Source organism: Haliotis rubra, unplaced genomic scaffold (genome assembly GCF_003918875.1).
Source record: "Haliotis rubra isolate DU_JTF1 unplaced genomic scaffold, ASM391887v1 Scf427, whole genome shotgun sequence".
NCBI classification, from domain to species: domain Eukaryota; kingdom Metazoa; phylum Mollusca; class Gastropoda; order Lepetellida; family Haliotidae; genus Haliotis; species Haliotis rubra.
The window spans coordinates 15,289-34,879 of record NW_025767110.1 but is presented as its reverse complement, the minus strand read 5'-3'; the positions used below and the strand labels follow the sequence as shown (position 1 = coordinate 34,879).

Sequence of the window (19,591 nt, the reverse complement as noted above, 5' to 3'; positions counted from 1 at the left end):
CATAATGGCTGTTATCTTGCCAAAGGATGGAATATTGTTTTAAGTGATGGATAAAGGATTGATACTTTGTTTCAGGATGAAGAAGGTAACAGCTCAGGATCTGACTTCATGCATGAAAGGTAGTAGTAATATTTCACTTTGGTTTGCAAGTCAGATGGAAATATGTTTTAATAGGTTTATTACAGTCATGCTGACATTCATTGTACAGATGTGTGTCAGTGGAGGTTAGAAGAGTTATCTCCCCTTGTTCTAACCGGGAAAATGACATCTTGGTGTCACCTGTGTTATTTAAATGTTTATGTGAAGTGAAACAATATGGAATCTCTGATACACTTGTGTCATTTTTATGGAAGTATTCAGTGCAGCACCAATATGGTAGATGTGCATTGAGCGTATCTATGTGATTAAAGGAACATTAACAATGATGTTGGTTGCTTACAGTGACTCTGATGAGTATTCCGATTGGATGGGGGATACAGGCAGTAATCTGCAACCTCCAAAGCGTACGTCACAGCGGCAGAGAAAACGGAAACGCTTCACATCCACAGAAGATGATCCAGATGATGATGATGAAGATGACGATGATGATGACAATGATAAAGACAATGACCAGGACAGCGGGCAGTAATGTGGAGAGGAAGCCAAAGAAAACAAAACCTCCACCAAAGAAAAAGAAGAAGAAAGTTGTCAAGGTGAATTCCTTTGAGAGATACTTGTGGTCTTCAGCATCACAAGTTCCCGTGGGAACCAATGATGATTGTATGGTGGGAGAATTGTGTGTTATCTGTCTAATACCTTGTTTAGTAAAACAGCACAATGTTGGACTGTACCTGAAAAATGTTGATTATATCTTTTACAATGCACAATACTGGAACATATGCTTTACATATTACATTATTTTTCCTTATCCTGACTCATGCTAAATGCTTGTCTCCTTCTCCTTGCGAATGAAATCCCTTGAAGTTCCCTTCTAAAAAGCAGACGTACAATCATCACTCACCCACGAGTTGCCTCCCTTGCCTCATTGGCGCTCTTTTGGTCACATGACCAGCCATGTTTTGTCATCTCTCCTTTTTCGCCCTTGAGGACGGTTGTGAGAGCACCTGGGTCCCTATACGGCACAGGACAGAAGACCTTCAATCAATGCAGACATCGGGTACCAGAGATAGCAGCAGCGTCAACTCTTCACAAGTGCAGCGTGCTTTAGAAGACGCCTCGTCGTTGTTAGAAGCATCATCAACTCTGCAGCAGTCTCTTCAGACATCGCAGAACTTCAACCCGGGGGCTGTTTATGCAACAGTTTACAGACCAGATGATGTCGATGATGGAACGTCACTTCGCGCAGGAGGAATCAGCTACGGAGACCACTACTACGACTACAAGGCTGCGCGAAGGTTCAGCAGCCTCTCCAACGCACCTGGATGAAGAGGAAAGCCTGCGCGAAGGCCCACACACCTGACGATCTTCAACGTCTGGAGCTAGAAGTCTGGACAATGCTACCAACATCAGCTCAGCCTTAGACGTCCCTGAAGGAGCCTGTAAGATTCTCCACACAGAAGCAGATTGAAGCACTCTCCAGACGCCTACAGACGCCGCAGATATGGATCGTCATCACCGTCGGACTTAGACTCACATCCGGAACCTGCACGCCGGCACTCCACATCTTACAGAGGGGGACATTACATCAATCAGTCTTCATGAAGGCTTAGAGAGATATCTCAAGACTCCAGGAGGAATACACGGTCACACCGGGACCGTTCACCTGCATGCAGCTCTACATACAGATCTACATACAGAGACTCACGTCATTATGATCTTCAGATAGAGAAATGTCCAACTTCACCGTCTGAAGTTAGAAGTCTGGAGAACTGTACTAACGTCAGCTCAGCATAGCAGACCCCTCTGTTGACAGTCGCCCTGCGAAAAGGAATATTAGCTATGCAATCTCTCTCGGATGAAGGCCTGCACGAACGGTTACGATCGCGAAGATCTTAACCGTCAGAAGTATCAGCAGTTAGAAGCCTGGAGGATTCAACAAACGCCAGCTTAGCATTAGCAGTCCACGATGGAGCCTCCAAGCAGTTTCAGCGTCTCAGCAGGAAGGATTCTAACACAGAAGTAGATCCAGTCGTTCTCCAGGTTTCTACAGACTGCGCACATACGGATCTTCCAACTTAGACCTTCTTCAACCTGCGCACAGGCACTCACGGGGAGGATTATAATCAGAGTCAGCATGTCCCGCCATTCAACGATAGCAGATTTACCCTTCATCATACTGAGCCCTTCATGATAACATCAGGGTTTGAGATTACAAGATCATCAGTGAATCCCGTAATAGATCTTCAAGATGGAAGATAAGAAGATAACACAACTGGACACTACAACTAGATGTTGGCTATGTTGGATCAACGTGTGGCTGAAAGAAGAGACGCACACCTGAAGTAACGATGTCAGATAACAGCCTATGAATGAAACACTGAAGATGAATTTTCATCACATGAGCTTACAAGATATCAAGGGGACAGTTAACAGCATTGTCGCAGTTCCTCAGCCGCAGACATCGGTTACGGTAAACTTTACAGAACATCTGTATGAGATGACGACTGCAGTAAAGATTATAAAGTTGAAGAATACAGTCACAACAGACAGGGAACAGTCTGCTTACATCGGTACTATGCGGCGAAGTTTTCGTGCGCTTCCACTCAGTCATCTAGACACGTGTTCACTCGTGTAACACCGGCACAAGCCGAACAGAGAGTTACGGACAAGGCCGAGTGTTGACGAAGAAATCAACGACTGCACAAGATTCTACGAGGATCATTTACCTGCAACACCGGTGACGTCACATCTGTAATCTGATTGGTCCATGAGAGACAACGCCCTTCGCAGTACTCGGTCATAGTCACGTGCCAGGAAGTCGTCTACAGTTGTAAACAACTCTTTCAATGTGGGGAAGGCTCCATTTACAGTCCAGTTAGCAGGTTACCGCGTGGTTCCACTATCTTCACAGGTCATAGAGGACTTCCCCTGTCAGCAGATTTAATATTGGTTATCTGGGGACTTGCAGCGGTTTCTGCTCGATGCAGCCGGTCGCACTATAAATAGACCTCACATCGATGGCAGTCCCAGTACATCATAGATTTTGCTGATCTACAGACGACGTATTATGCATCCTCGCTGCACATTGTTCGGATTCTGGTGACAACATCTTCATTACATATTACCGGAAGATTGATGAGAAAAGCTTCAAGCCATGATTCCAGAATCTATTGTAGATCCACGTACCTACTACATAGGACATGATTGCAGTAGATGGCTAGTAATCTCCTAATCGGAGTTGGAACCAAAACAGGATCTTCAGTTCCTGGGAATATGGCTCATCACACCACATAATCACACGGTCGTCCCAGAGGCTCGTTGGGTCAAGATACAACATGGTATCTCAAGCAATGCTCTCTCCGTTGACACTACGTGCTTGGCAAAGCATGCTTGGTCTACTCACCTCAGCTCAAGACATGACTCGCAGAGGGAGATTAGAGAGCTCACCACTACAATATTTGTGAACTTCATCTCGACAGTTTGGATCCACTGATACTACAGGACAGCCTGAAACCATAACTCCTATGGTGGACTCAGAATTGAATGTTTGCGGAGGAACCTTTTTGTCAGAGCTGGTTTCCAACACTCAGCTCTACGTGGATGCATCACTACAAGGATGGGGTGCTCACCTCACAACGGCGGCAGCAGGAAAGTGGTCGAAGTCAGGATCAAATTCTGCACATTGTTGGAGATGAAAGCAGTGATCAACGCTTTACAACACTGTTCCAGCATACTAAGGAATGCAAGGCTCACGGTCCACACGGACAACTCCACAGTAGCGTTCTACATCAACAAACAAGGATCAACAAGGTCGACAAGTCTGCTAAAACTCAGCTTTCTCCTGTTCGGCATCGTTTAATTTTAATTTGAACATCTACATGAAGGCATGTCACATTCCAGGAGCAAAGAATGTCATAGCAGACGCCCTATCTCGTCCACTACAACCATCCCTGACGGAATGGATGTTACATCCAGAAGTGTTCCAGTTCATCATACAGACAGTAGGATCTCCGCTGATAGACCTGTTTGCAACAAAGTTCAACGAACAACTACCAACATTCGTCTCACCGATTCCGGATCCTGAGGCATGGGCAACAGATGCTTTAAGTATCTCATGGGAAGGACTAAACGCTCACGTGTTTCCACCTCCAGCACTATTACAACAAGTAATACAGAAAATCAAGCAGACGACAACGTTGCAACTGATTTGGGTCGTGCCCTATTGACCAGCGAGGGTATGGTTTCCCGTCCTCATACAAGAACTCGGAAGTCCAACCCTGAAACTACCAGAGTGGTTGAACCTGCGACGTCCATCCACACACCAAGCAAGCTCACGGGAATCTGGCATTGTTCCAACTACACATGTGGAACGTATCAAAGTTTGCCTGAGGACTAGAGGGTTCTCCGCCTGAGCAGCAAAAGCAGTGACACTAGCTCTACGCAGATCCACAAGTTGCAGAGATTTTAACAGTATGCAACAAGGAAAGGCTTTACAGCGGTAAAGGCAACCCATCCTCAAGTGGCGGAATACCTGTGTCATTTGCGACAGACGAGACACTTAAAAGGTTCAACACTCTCAATGTACCTGGCTGCTCTTAGCACAGTTATCACCATGAAGACGGGTGTCAAGCTGACCAAAGTACCAGAGATACTGGCACTTCTACGCTCATTCAAATTGGAAGACCAACAAAAGAAATTCAAGGCTCCTGCCTGGGATCTCAACATAGTTCTATAACATCTCACCAGTGACGCCTACGAGCCTCTAGAACGGACATCCTTTGAACTACTGACACAGAAAACGCTGTTCCTGATCACCATAGCAACAGCAGCACGGATGTCAGAAATACATGCTCTGGACTTTGAACGAACACGATTTGAAGCAAGACATCGTGACATCGTACATCTAGGACTGAGATGGGACTTTATTGCCAAGAACCAACTGCCCGGCCAGCCTGACAGACAGTTCCACATCCCTGCACTATCTACAGTCCTTGGGCCACAGGATACACAGGAATTATCCTTATGCCCTGTCAGAGCATTGAAAGTCTACCTACAAAGGACAAAAACAAGGAGACGAAAATTCAAGCTCCTATTCTTCCCCTTATCCACTGAGATGCCCACGAAAGTCTCACGGACAACGATATCGATATAGATGAGAGCCGTTATACTAAGCCGCCTACATAGCAGCAGGACTTGAGCCTCCACGAGCCTCCAATCCCCACGAAATCAGAGCCCTGGCTTCTACACTTGCTCTGCATGGAAACTGCACGATTACAACGATAATGGAGGGCTGCTTTTGGAGATCATACGGTGCCAACCACTACCTCAGAGACATTGCCACCGAAGACGTCTCAGGCATTCACCAGTTTGGGCCACTTGGTGTAGCACAACAACTAACGGTTCCACAAAGGCGCTGAGAAAAATCTCACCCTTTTCATCACGTGACCTGTGAAAACCAAGGCACTGGAGAGCAAATGGTTAAAGTCCATGCACACGTCTAGCACAGACTAGCATGAGTGATGGACCCTGTACTTGTATAGGACATACTCGTACGTGAAGAAGGGTCGCATCTCCACTTGATGCGCGCATCAAGAGATGGAGTTGCAATAGATAACGAATGGAACATATGTATATCTAAAATCCACACGAAAATGTCAGGAGAAGTTTCGGAAGAAATCTGACAAGTTGTGGTTCCCCCGAGACTCATCAGAGGAAGTTGAAAGAACAGAATCATCAGCAGTGCCGTCATAAGTTCCCATGGGGGGTAATACAGGACGTAAATCAGCAGCCAGTGAATCCAGAAGTGGCCTGACCCACCACTGATTCCAACGGATTCTGCAAGCATTTAGCATGAGTCAGGATAAGGAAAAATATGTAATTTTCTGACTAAAATTGATATTTTATACTTATCCTGACTTATGAGGTTAGCCCTCCAACCTCCCCCCCTCTCATGACACTCTGCATTTCCCTGTAAATCCGGGTGTCGGGCATACATACGGAGAGAGTGACAAAACATGGCTGGTCATGTGACCAAAAGGGCGCCAATGAGGCATGGGAGGCAACTCGAGGGTGAGTGATGATTGCACATCCGCTTTTTAGAAGGGAACTTCAAGGGATTTCAAGTGTTCCACTATCATTCGCAAGGAGAAGGAGACAAGCATTTAGCATGAGTCAGGATAAGTATAAAATATCAATTTTAGTCAGAAAATTACATTCTTGTCACAGTGAGAAGATTAGGCCTCGTTACTTCAAACATGGGCTAATTAGCCATCATTAAGTTATCTGTGGATCATCGGCACATTTATGTCTGTATAGCGGTCTTTCTGTGAATGTAGGGTCAGAATCTTGGACACCAACGACAGCAGTATTTCAAGGGTTGCTGTTGTGTAATAATTGTGCTTCATTTTCATGTATGTATCAGCATGCTGTAAACACAATAAAATATAGTAGTTGAGAATAAAACACATTGACAGACCCTGCATATGACTGCTTGATCTGTCCCCAGCACCAACAACCCAAGATGCCACCAGGTGTTACAGAACTCTCTGAAGCATTCCGACCACCAGAATGGCTTACTGATACCATTCCACGTAAGGCACCATTTGTCCCTCAGATGGGAGATGAGGTGATGTACTTCCGCCAAGGCCATGAGCTCTACCTGAATGCAGTGGTCAAGCACAAAGTGTATGAAGTGAATCCCAACAACAACCAGCCCTGGCACAAGAATCCAAAACTCAGGGTATGTCCAGCTCTAGACAACATCTCAAACAACTGACCCGTGAAGATCCGAGTAGGTCATCAGCAACTCATGCTTGGCACAAAAGGCGACTATGCTTGTCGTAAGAGGCGACTAACGGGATCAGGTGGTCAGGCTCGCTGACTTGGTTGATCGATGCTCATGTTGTTGATCACTGGATTGTCTGGTCCAGACTCGATTATTTACAGACCGCCACCATATAGCTGGAATATTACTGAGTGCGGCGTAAAACTAAACTCACTCACTCGCTCAACAACTCACTCACTCACTCAAACAACTGCTCTCTGTAAAGGGTATATTATAGCAGAATTATACTTGCATATTGCTTCTGTCCAAACCAGGATGCTAAAACTACCTGGACCATTTGTACATTATAGTAACATGGTTTGTACAGTGTCCATGTTGACATGTGGATCACTAATCATGTGACTCCACATTCACCTGATAGTGGTACAGTCGTGTATAGAATGTATTTGCATAGCTGATTGCGAATTGAATTTGATACAGATTCCAGTAATATCGAGTGAAGCTGTTTTAAAAACTAGTCTCTTTGTGAATACACCCAACAAAATCAGTCTGTGAGTCAAAACACGCCTTTACCAAGTATCAGAAGTCTTGTTCGGAGACATTAAGACCTGATGATCTCCTCAGGAACAAGAGCTGGTGAAGATTGTTGGCATCAAGTATGAAATCCGCCCTCCGAGACTCTGCTGCCTCAAGCTTGCGTTCATTGACCATGAGACCGGGAAGCTGACAGGAGGAACGTTCTCCATCAAGTGAGTGCAGCTGATGTTATTGTCCAGTCCTATTCTGTCAACACTAGTGGCATGATGTTAGATTATACTTCATTCACTCTCTTTTCTGCTAGGTCAGTGCAGGAGACAAAGAACTTGCTTCACAATGTCTTGGGGTGGTGGGGTAGCTACTACTCCCCATCTACAGTCTAATGATCTGGTCCTTAATAGCACTGAGTATGAAACAGGGCGGTGGGGTAACCTAGTGGTTAAAGCGTTGGCTTGTCACGCCGAAGGCCCGGGTTCGAATCCCCACATGGGTACATTGTGTGAAGCCCATTTCTGGTGTCCCCCGCCGTGATGTAGCTGGAATATTGCTAAAAGCGGCGTAAAACAGCAGTCAGTCAGAGTATGAAACAACAGTCTTGTAACACATCTTGATTACTCAGTTACAACTTCAGTCGACTCGCATTGAATGAGTCAACAAGCATGGGATGAATACTGTAGTGTAACAATGAGGATGTTTTACTTTTGATGGTGAACATGTGCCAACATTGCCTAAATGGGATGATTTGTTGGTATTGAGCCTTCAACATTGATTGTACAAACCATCCTGCAGGTACCACGACATGCCTGATGTCATTGACTTCCTGGTGCTCAAACAGACCTACAACATTGCCATGCAGAGGAAATGGAAACCCAGTAAGTCTTCATCACAGCATGCTACCCATGAAGATCCGGGTCAGAATTGGTCTTGAGCAACCCATGCTTGTTGTAAAAGGCGACTAACGGGATCGGGTGATCAGACTCTCCGACTTGGTTGACACATGTCATCGTATCCCGATTGGATAGAACGATGCTCATGATGTTGATCACTGGATTGTCTGGTCCAGACTTGATTATTTACAGATTGCCACCATATAGTTGGAATGTTGCTGAGTGAGGCGTAAAACTAAACTCGCTCATCACAGCAGATGACGTGGGACCATGGTGCTGTATGTCAGCTCCATGAAACAGGCCAGTTATATATGGAATCATATCTTAATTGGGTCAATTTCCCTTTAATATCTGTTCAGCAAAATGTCCACACAATTTTTAGGAAACCTTTAATACGTTGTGAAAATTTGTTACAGCATCATATTCATCTGGTTACACAACTTGCTGCAATGGTTATTGCTTGTTTATCATGTAGTGCATAGTTTCAATGTCTAAAGTTGTGTGTAGATGACCGGTTCCGTGCTATGATAGATGACCACTGGTGGATGGGCACAATCCAATCCCAGGAACCCTTCCAGGCAGAGTTCACAGACAGCATGTACCAGTGCTTCAACGTCCAGTAAGTACAGTATTATACAGCATACACAAGGGTAGTAATCCCTTTGTCATATGATTTCATTCTTAAGATAATTGACTGTAAAGGCATATTTTCACTTGGTGAAGTAGGTTTAGAAATACAGTCTTTGAGTGAACTATAAAGATTTTCAGCCATATTTGTCCACAGAAACAGAACAGGACATTGCGAGACCCACTCTAAGCATATTGGGATGCTAGTCCATTGTCTATTGAGAAAGAAGGAATTGCCTCAATGTATGGAGCTTGAAAATAGAACACATCATTCACATACAGTTAGTTGTGCTGAGTGTATGACATAGATAGCCATTGTGTCAACTCATGTTTAGACTCTACCATCGTCTTAAAATTATAACCGTATCAGTTTTGGAAGCTGACATGTGAAACTAAAATTATAACAGTTTATAGGACGATTTAGACTCATGCACATGGTTACAGAGTAATAAAGTACAATGTTCCATCCTTCTAGCTGGGACAATGGAGAACATGAGAAGCTGAGTCCGTGGGATCTGGAGCTGATTGATGAGGAAAGTAAGTAACAACAAGTACATCAATTCGTACCAGACACATCATTGATATCAATGTGTGTTTCAAGGCCTTGCTATGGTATCCTTGTAAATACTTACCCTGACTCATACTATGTCTCTCTCTCTCTCTCTCTCTCTCTCTCTCTCCTTTAGCTCGAGGCCGCCTCCGTGGCGTAGTGGTTATAGCGTCCGCCCGGAGAGCGGAAGGTCGCAGGTTCGATCCCCGACCGCGTCATACCAAAAGACGTTAAAATATGGTACATGTTGGTCCCTGCCTTGCGCTCGGCATTCATGGGTACAACAAGGACTGGTTGGCTCGGAGTCAGTATAATGTGTCTGAGTGGGGTATTCATGCTTCACTGTGGCATGGTATCTCAGTGGGCTAGCACTATAAAACCAGCTTAAGTCTGGGCTAGTGCAAGCGGCCGCAGATACACATACGCATGCACGTCGTCATATGAGCGAAATATTCTCAAGCACGACGTTAAGCCCAATTTCACCTCACCTCACCTCTTTTAGCTCGAGGGGCGTGGGGTAGCCTAGTGGTTAAAGCGTTTGCTCGTCACTCCGAGGGCCCAGTTTCTATTCCCCACATGGATACAATGTTTGAAGCCCATTTCTGGTGTCCCCCGCCATGATATTGCTGGAACATTGCTAGAAGTGTCGTAAAACATAACTTACTCACTCACTTTAGCTCGAGACGTGGTGGAAACTCTCTGTGTTATGTTCCCCAAGAACAGTAAAACCAACTCACCCAATCTGACCCCCTTCACTGTGCTTGGCTCCGGCTCTGGCTCCGGCTCCCCTTGTGACTCCTTATTGTCTCCCAACGAGATGGTTGGGGAAATTGTCCCTGTGTGTTTAATCCATCCTATCAGAATTATAAAGTTTTTGAATAAATTTAGGCTTGGATTAGCGCCCTTTATGTATTTTATCTACCAATGATTTTTCAAATTGGCGTTGAATTAAGTTCATGTCCAGTTAAGTCCGAATCTATATCTTTTCATGTAAAACTGTGTTGTATGTAGACTAGAGTATCAGACCAGAACCCACACCCTATCTGTCGGAGTGATAATCACATTCCATGTAAGTCTTACAAATCCACAAACTCTTCATTATTTACATCTACAGACGGAGTAAAGAACACAGTATGCCTCAGGATAAGAAAAAGTAGGTATTATTATTTTATACGTATCCTGACTCATACGCTAAAGTACCATCCCAACCCTCCCCATTCAGCACTAACTTTTTAACTATTTGGATTTTACTAAATAAAGAGAGTCATTGGCTCACAGGGAGCTGGTGCACATGCTCAGTTTTGGGGGGTGATTGGGTGAAGTACGGTGTTTGAGTGAACTGCCCTATTTGTCTCACAGTGCAAAATTAGTTTCAGCCCTGTTTGTTTTTACTGTTCTTCTGGGACACAGCACAGAGCATTTCCACCATGTCTCTGGCCAAAGCTAAGGATTTTATCTTGAAAAATTGCATAATTTAAAAATTATATTATAGTGAACATTTGAGGGTAAGTTATAATGGTCTGTAAAATACAAGTCCATACACTTGTGTGTTGTAGGTGTACCAGGAGACGTTGGTGGGGGAGTGATGGTTGAGAAGGAGGAGTTGAAGAAGCTGCTGTATAACCCCGGGGCCAATGAGTGGCCTTCATGTGGCCGGGATGAGGAGTGTGACAGGATCGTTCATGGGCTGGAGGAGGTGATGCAGCATTCAATGGCTGAGCCCTTCAATGCACCAGTTGACCTGAATGCCTTTCCACTGTATGCCCATGTAATTGAATACCCTGTAGACCTGAGCACCATCAAGGCCAGACTGGAGAACAGGTTCTATAGGTGAGTTACATAGAGAGTCCAGTTCAGGCAGGATTACTGCTAAAGTGAGTCATTGGGAATCCAGACAGGATTACTGCTACAGGTGAGTCGTTGGGAGTCCATGTGTGGGATTACTGCTACAGGTGAGTTATTAGGAGTCCATGTAGTATTACTGATACAGGTGAGTCGTTTGGGGTCCAGGTAGGATTACTGCTAAAGGTGAGTCGTTGGGAGTCCATGTAGGATTACTGCTACAGGTGAGTCATTGGGAGTCCATGTAGGATTACTGCTAAAGGTGAGTCGTTGGGAGTCCAGGTAGGATTACTGCTACAGGTGAGTCATTGGGAGTCCAGGTGTGGGATTACTGCTACAGGTGAGTCGTTGGGTGTCCAGGTAGGATTACTGCTACAGGTGAGTCATTGGGAGCCCATGTAGGATTACTGCTACAGGTGAGTTGTTGGGAGTCCAGGTAGGATTACTGCTACAGGTGAGTTGTTGGGAGTCCAGGTAGGATTATTGCTACAGGTGAGTTGTTGGGAGCCCATGTAGGATTACTGCTACAGGTGAGTCGTTGGGAGTCCAGGTAGGATTATTGCTACAGGTGAGTTGTTGGGAGTCCAGGTAGGATTACTGCTACAGGTGATTCGTTGGGAGTCCAGGTAGTATTACAGGTACAGGTGAGTCATTGGGAGTCCAGGTAGTACTACTGCTACAGGTGAGTCATTGGGAGTCCAGGCAGGATTATAGCTACAGGTGAGTCAATGCGAGTCCAATCAGTATTACTGCTACCGGTGAGTCAAGATCAGACTGGAAAACAGGTTCTACAGGTGAGTTACATAGAGATTCCAGTAGAGGTAGTATAATTGCTACAGGTGAGTCACATAGTCACTTCAGTACTGGCAGTTTAAGATTCTTTTTCAGAAGAAGTCCTCCTTGGGGTACATATAAGCATTAAAATGTCCATTTTAAATCCTACGACAGTTGTAACTATATTTTTAATAAAATATTTACAAAACAAAAAACTTGTTTTGTCTTGTGAGACCACCCCTACAGGGCCCCACCGGACCAACACAGCCAAGAGCAGGTAACTCTCGCCGTCTACCTCGTACCTCACTTTTCATGCTGTCGTTCTGTTGAATAGACGTGCGTGGTGTTTGTTTGGAGTTTGCTCTCCTACCGATACGATGAGTGTAAAAGAGTCTCAATCTGTATGTATGGTTCCTTTCTCTACGCACGGGCGTTAGATGGACGTCATATGTGGATATTTTCATTCATCTTTTGTTGTAACTTTGCCGTGGGTTCTCTGTTTTCCAGCCATGTGGCAGGCAAAATGGCGGACCGCGCGATCGCGGTTTCCTTGCTATATGTTATTGGTAGCTTGTAGTAGGGAGTTCATATATTATGTTTGCATATTATATGGTAGGCTTGCCTAAATTCTCTTTCTTTTCAGCGAATTTGTGGTAAGTCGTTGAGTAATTTTGATAGTGTTCGTTTCGTATCACTCAACTTTACTCTATCACTAGTACACGCGAGGGGTGGCTAGCCTTTTTCTGCTTTGCATTGTATGTTTAGTATTTAAATGGCTGTAGCTTGTAGCATTTATATATCGCCCGTGCGGATTATTCTTGCTATTACTTGTGTTTATGTGTTTGCTGCTTCACAGTTCCTGCTAGTAACACTGGCGTGGTTCTGTTTGTTGCAGTTTAAGCCCTGTGCGTTGTGCCATGCACACTACCGCCACAGGATGGTTATAAAGTGTGCCTCCGGTGTTTAGCCGAGGACGCTCACGACGATCAAGGATGCTCATAATAAACGCCCTTGCGTCAATATTCCTGTTACATTATGTTGTATTATGATACATATTTCATACGTTTACACGCAACGTGGCTCATAGGACGAGGTTGTGGTTTTTGTCTGGGTTTCTGCGCCTCACGCGCATTCTTTCCGACACGCAGATTTTATGTTTTTCACTAATCTGCTTCAGGCGGGGGATAATATTTGATAAAAGGTTTCTAAGGAAATCCCTTTATCGTTTCCCCCGCAAACAATGTTGCTGACTTAAATATGACTTCACTATTGCAGCAACATATTCTTCAACATAATGTCAATTCGATAATTGATAGCGCGATGTCCGGGCTCCGTAAGGAGCTTGGCTCGCAAAGTGTTGATCTCGAAGGTAAGTTCACCAGGTGTCGTCTGTGGTGAAATTCCCGCCCCGATTGACACGGTGCTGTCTGGGTTCCGCAAGGAGCTCAGCACGCCTGTCGTCGGGGGTGGATCGGACGCATCTGTCTTCGCCTGGTGCCCTGACTGGCGGTCGCCTAGGCGCAGACCAGCTCGGGGACACCTCGGCGCCTTCGGCACCTTGTGGCGACCTAGGTTCGGGCTCAGGTTCGTCACGGGCGCCTGGCGCCGGCGATGCAGGTTTCGCCCTGCAGGTTTTGCCCTGGTGCCCTGACTGGCGGTCGCCTAGGCGCCGACCAGCTCGGGGACACCTCGGCGCCACGTGGTCAGTCGGGGTTGCCCGGGAAACCTGTATATCGGCAGGTTCCTCTCGGCGCCCCGGTCTGGGTTCCACTGAGCTGCCGATCACCTCGGCGCTCCTAGGTCTACCTGTGTCCACCAGGGGCAACCTGCATTGCCAGGCTACTCCCTTGTGTCTCGGGACTGCAGATCGGACTAGCACCGACCTGGGTTTCGCCCCGATGCGGAGCAGATCCCCGGCGCTGTTAGCTCAGGTCTCGCCTGATGTCTATCGATGCCCTGGCCAAGAGGCCGTTGAGTGTGACGAGCTGCCGATCACCTCGACGCGCCGAGGTCTACCCGTGCCTGTACACCAGGGGAGCCCTGCATTGTCAGGCCACTCCCATGTGTTGGGGATCGGGGTTCGAACTCGAACCGCCGACCCGAGCACTTACGATACATACATGTGTATGTATGGGTATTTATATAGCTATAGGCTATGTTTGACTATACGCCAGTGCGCTTTTGGAGAGTACTTGGGGAAACCTGATTTATCAGGCTACTCCTCGTGTCTCTGGATCGGGTTCGGTCCAGAACAGCTGAGCTTCGCTCTGCGGATTCTCTGAACCCGTGGGTAGCCGACCCAGGCTTCGCACTGGTAGGGCGCAGATTCCCGACTCGGTAGTTCAGGTCTCGGCGCCGTAGTTCAGGTCTCGCCTGATGTCTATCGACGATTGACCTAGATGCCATCGAAGTGTGCCGGGTGTGACTGTCACCGCCGCCCGAGGTCTGTCTGAGTGCTTGTGAAACCTTGATTGTCAGGCTTCTCACATGTGCCTCGAATCGGGTTCAGGCTCGCAGACAGTGGACAAGTCGATTTGAGCTCGCTCATTTCGCTACTTTGAACTTACCACTAAGTAGGTTCGTCCCTGAGGGCAAGTGCGAGATAGAATCGCGGCTGTGTTGCCTCAGGTGTTGTCCATGTCGACTACCCGAACCGCTGGAGTTCGCCTCCGAGGGAAGCCTGCTTCCAGCACGGCATCCGGGACAAGGCCTCACACTCTCCCTTAAGTCTGCCTTTCTTTCCCTTCACAGCTCAACGCTGTATGCTCCACTCGGCGATCTCTCAGCCGCTGAGGGAGCTGGTGGAAAGGGGAGAGCCCGTGGAATTTTTGTTTTCGCCGGGCGACTCTGGGCTGCATCTGACGGGGCAACTCTCATCTGGCTAGGGACTGCATTGTAGCTGTGCCAGTCAAATGATGAGGGCGGTTATGGGCATATCGCCGGGACAGTTTCGAGGAATACGGAAGTCTGTTGAGCTTCGCTACTTCCTCAGGTGCCCAGGCATCGCAAACGTTAAGTTGCCGACTGCTGGGGTTACTATATTCTGCCGCGAACACCGGGCGGAGCGACACACTCCTGTGTCGGCTTCCCGAGACGGCAACAATACTCGCGCCCAGATCCAGTCTTTGCTGGGCTAGGCAACCAGTGTGGTGGTTTCCAATGGTCAGGAATATGTGGGGTTTGACTCCACTTATTTCATAGTTGCCATTACTTAACGGAATGTTCAGACCCATTCTCATCTGAGAGCTGAACAAGTTTATAGAGGTACTGTCCTTCAAGATGGAGACACCGCCGGTGATCTCATCTGCCGAGACAGGGATTGGCGACGCCAATCGACCTCGAGGTCGCGTACCTCCTTGTTCCATTGCACCCTGATTTCAAGATTTACCTTCGGTTTCTTGTTTGACGGACGTGCTACCAGTTTCGCGGTGCTCTCCTTAGGCTACATTACGGTGCCAAGGGTGTTCACCAAATTGAGGTTTATTACAGCTCAGATAGCCAGATCGCGAGTGCCGGTGTTGTCACCCTCGTACATAGGCGACTGACTCATCGCGGGTTTCAGATAACTGTTGAGTCTGGGGACCTCACGATCAGTTACTTAAACTGGGCGGAATTGTCAACCTCACGCAGTCAGATGGACAGACGCCAGGCTGCCTCCGAGGGTCCCCACCCCTGGAGACACCGCCGCTCTCAGTCCAGCCAGATACATCCCTACCGGTTAGGGGTGATGTTCTGGGTGACCTGCAGCCTCTTGAGACGAAGTCACAACCTGCACATCAATGTGCTGGAATTGACAGCAGTCAGGTTGGTGTTCGATCCCCGCACGCCGGATTCGAATTACCTCTTCGCCAGACATTCTCACTTGCACGGGCGCCACACCAATCCTCGGATTCACTGGGTGGCTTGGCCTCTGTCGGGTATAACACACGGAATTCCTGCAACCGCTGCAGACACAATTCTGCCTGGGATTTGACACCCGCTCAGTGTGTTGATAGGTGGGCGCTGGTGTGCAGATAGGGATTTCATAATCCCTATTCTGGCGGACTTAGTTCGATATTGGAGTTACTATAACCTCGCTTTTGGTTGAGAGCCTTATGACCTCCACCATTGCCGGGTACTCCATGGCTATTTCCACGCTTCACACCTCGCTCGATGGTGCTCTGCCTAGGCAGCATCCTCTCGCACATCGCGTCAGTAGCTGGCATGAACAGGGTTCGACCGCCTTCGTCGGGCGCACCCAGCCCACCTTAAAATTGCCACTTATTCACAATTGGCTGTCTGGCCCTAATTTTTTCAAGTATATCGCCTCTCTCACTTCACTTGTTGACGTGGAAGACGATTTTACTTGTTGTGGTGAACTCTGGTAGAAGGGTCGGGTACATCCATGCGATTCCCACTGACCCGACACTGACAGTATTTTATACTGATCATGTCCGTGATTCGACTCCCGGATACCTACCACTCTCAGTGCGATATTGCTTTCCACGTGACTGCTCATATCGCACTTCCACCCCTTACTCCAGCCTTTCCGCACCGGGACCAATCTTTCGATTGCTCACCCGCTCTGTCACTTAACTTAACTAACAAAAGGGATCCGACACGGGTACCCATGTGTGCTGTTTGGTGGCGGAAGACTGGGGAGTCTGCTAGCAAGCGACTTTATCTCGCTGGCTTGTTTCCGTAATTGTATGGTTACAATGATACGGTTTACCTCCCCGAGGGGTTGAAGGCAGACTGGGTAGGGCAGATGCCGCTTTGTTGACAATACACAGCCGCACTGCTCAATGAAGAGATCGGTTCTGTCGCCTTTGGAGCCAGCAGAACGCCTTCATTCGCCATTACCAACTTGACACGCATTCTAAGGATCGCGTGCTCGGTTCGGTTCTTCGGTTCTCTCCAGTGGAGAGTGACCTGCCACCCTGACCAAGCTAGTAACTGGTCATTGGTATCGGTTCTGTGTTCAATGTCGATATATTTCATATCACTACATCGTATTAGCCTTACCATCCTTTCGGGTTGGGTCGGGTTTGGGTGTACATACGCCCCTTTACGCCCCTTCAAGAGGGCGGGTCCGCTTTTGAACGCTTTAACCAGTCATATGTTATTAACCCGCCTTATGACGGAATTGGGTGCGAACCCCACGGGCACTGTTTGGTATGCCTCTCTTCGAGCCGCATGTCACGTGACCAGGTTAGTGTAATGGTGAGCCAACATATGTTCGCCACGCTTTTTTCGCTATTCAGGGATTTTTGCACGCTTACAGTTTTTCCTCTTCCGAGCCTCTCGTATTTGGGAGTCTGTGTTAATCAGCTTTGTGGGATGGTGGCCTACACTTACCCTCCTCGCCGAGAGTGTTTGGTGGGGTGTTTTCACTGCACAATGCATGGCGCTTGTACTGCTCGATTTCCTCAGAAAGTTTTAGCGAGGCTAATAATTTCTCTGGGTTTTATCGAGGTCCCGGCAAGCCCTCTTCCAAACAGGGCTGCATTCGAGCATTAGTTTGCAGTACTTATTAGCTCGACTCCTGGGTTATTGGCTTTGTAGCGTTTAAATTTTTTACGCTTCCCTACCCTTATACCTCGCCACGCATTGTCTGGCTGGGGCTATATTAGGGTTGGGAGTTGTTTCGCATGTCCCCATACATTCCTTCCATTGTAATGGTTGGGGCGGGTTTTTATGTCATTGATATTGAGCCAATTGACATATAAGCTTGGCTCTCTAGTTCCTCACCGCCTGATTGACATCAGCGTCAGGTGGCTCGGTGTTTTCTATTTCCGATCGGGTTGTAGATTTCACTCCACCACGGGTTCAGTTGTTGCCAGACAGAATGCCACCCCGCCTCAAATATCTTTGGGAGTCTGTCATATGCTTATATGTACCCCAAGGAGGACTTCTTCTGAAAAGAATTATACAAACCTGTAGAGGTTATGAATTCTTTGAAGAAAGTCCTCCTTGGGGTAAGGCCACCGCCTCCTCATTCTGTCTGACACGCTCAGCATGAAAAGTGAGGTACGAGGTAGACGGCGCAGAGTTACCTGCTCTTGGCTGTGTTGGTCCGGGTGGGGCCCTGTAGGGTGGTCTCACAAGACAAAACGAAGTTTTTGTTTTGTAAATATTTTATTAAAATATAGTTACAACTGTCGAGGATTTAAAATGGACATTTTAATGCTTATATGTACCCCAAGGAGGACTTTCTTCAAAGAATTCATAACCCTACAGGTTTGTATAAGTTTTATATGTAATACTGTTTATGTAATACTGTTGTGTTCGTGGTTCAGTTTATGTAATACTGTTGTGTTCGTGGTTTAGTTAATGTGATGCTGTTGTGTCAGTGGTTCAGTTTATGTGATGCTGTTGTGTCAGTGGTTCAGTTTATGTAATACTTTTGTGTCAGTGGTTCAGTTTATGTAATACAGTTTTGTTGGTAGTTCAGTTTATGTAATACTGTTGTGTTGGTAGTTCAGTTTATGTAATACTGTTGTGTTCGTGGTTCAGTTTATGTGATGCTGTTGTGTCAGTGGTTCAGTTTATGTAATACTGTTGTGTCAGTGGTTCAGTTTATGTAATACTGTTGTGTTGGTAGTTCAGTTTATGTGATACTTTTGTGTCAGTGGTTCAGTTTATGTAATACTTTTGTGTCAGTGGTTCAGTTTATGTAATACTTTTGTGTCAGTGGTTCAGTTTATGTAATACAGTTTTGTTGGTAGTTCAGTTTATGTAATACTGTTGTGTTCGTGGTTCAGTTTATGTGATGCTGTTGTGTCAGTGGTTCAGTTTATGTAATACTGTTGTGTTGGTAGTTCAGTTTATGTAATACTGTTGTGTTCGTGGTTCAGTTTATGTAATACTGTTGTGTTGGTGGTTTAGTTAATGTAATACTGTTGTGTCAGTGGTTCAGTTTATGTGATACTTTTGTGTCAGTGGTTCAGTTTATGTAATACTTTTGTGTCAGTGGTTCAGTTTATGTAATACTTTTGTGTCAGTGGTTCAGTTTATGTAATACAGTTTTGTTGGTAGTTCAGTTTATGTAATACTTTTGTGTTCGTGGTTCAGTTTATGTGATGCTGTTGTGTCAGTGGTTCAGTTTATGTAATACAGTTTTGTTGGTAGTTCAGTTTATGTAATACTGTTGTGTTCGTGGTTCAGTTTATGTGATGCTGTTGTGTCAGTGGTTCAGTTTATGTAATACAGTTTTGTTGGTAGTTCAGTTTATGTAATACTGTTGTGTCAGTGGTTCAGTTTATGTGATGCTGTTGTGTCAGTGGTTTAGTTAATGTGATACTGTTGTGTCAGTGGTTCAGTTAATGTAATACTGTTGTGTCAGTGGTTTAGTTAATGTGATACTGTTGTGTCAGTGGTTCAGTTTATGTAATACAGTTTTGTTGGTAGTTCAGTTTATGTAATACTGTTGTGTCAGTGGTTCAGTTTATGTGATGCTGTTGTGTCAGTGGTTTAGTTAATGTGATACTGTTGTGTCAGTGGTTTAGTTAA

The 19,591-nt window shown here is 46.2% G+C and overlaps 2 protein-coding genes across 2 annotated transcripts in view; both read left to right on the top strand.

Moving 5' to 3' along the window:
- The window catches only part of LOC124288841 (bromodomain and WD repeat-containing protein 3-like), a 71,942-nt gene extending 71,314 nt beyond the window's left edge, over window positions 1–628 (top strand). Inside the window, exon 21 of the mRNA XM_046725396.1 lies at window positions 442–628. Coding sequence (XP_046581352.1) covers window positions 442–628 — 187 coding nt within the window. The remainder of the gene's footprint in view (window positions 1–441) is intronic.
- LOC124288840 (bromodomain and WD repeat-containing protein 3-like) lies at window positions 627–14,985 on the top strand. The gene is made up of 10 exons (XM_046725395.1): window positions 627–692; window positions 6,605–6,838; window positions 7,508–7,632; window positions 8,210–8,292; window positions 8,815–8,926; window positions 9,410–9,471; window positions 10,599–10,637; window positions 11,041–11,314; window positions 13,417–13,469; window positions 14,852–14,985. The coding sequence occupies exons 2-10, from the start codon at window positions 6,620–6,622 to the stop codon at window positions 14,983–14,985; spliced, it is 1,101 nt and encodes a 366-aa protein (XP_046581351.1). The 5' UTR covers window positions 627–692; window positions 6,605–6,619.
- Window positions 14,986–19,591: the final 4,606 nt, after the last annotated feature.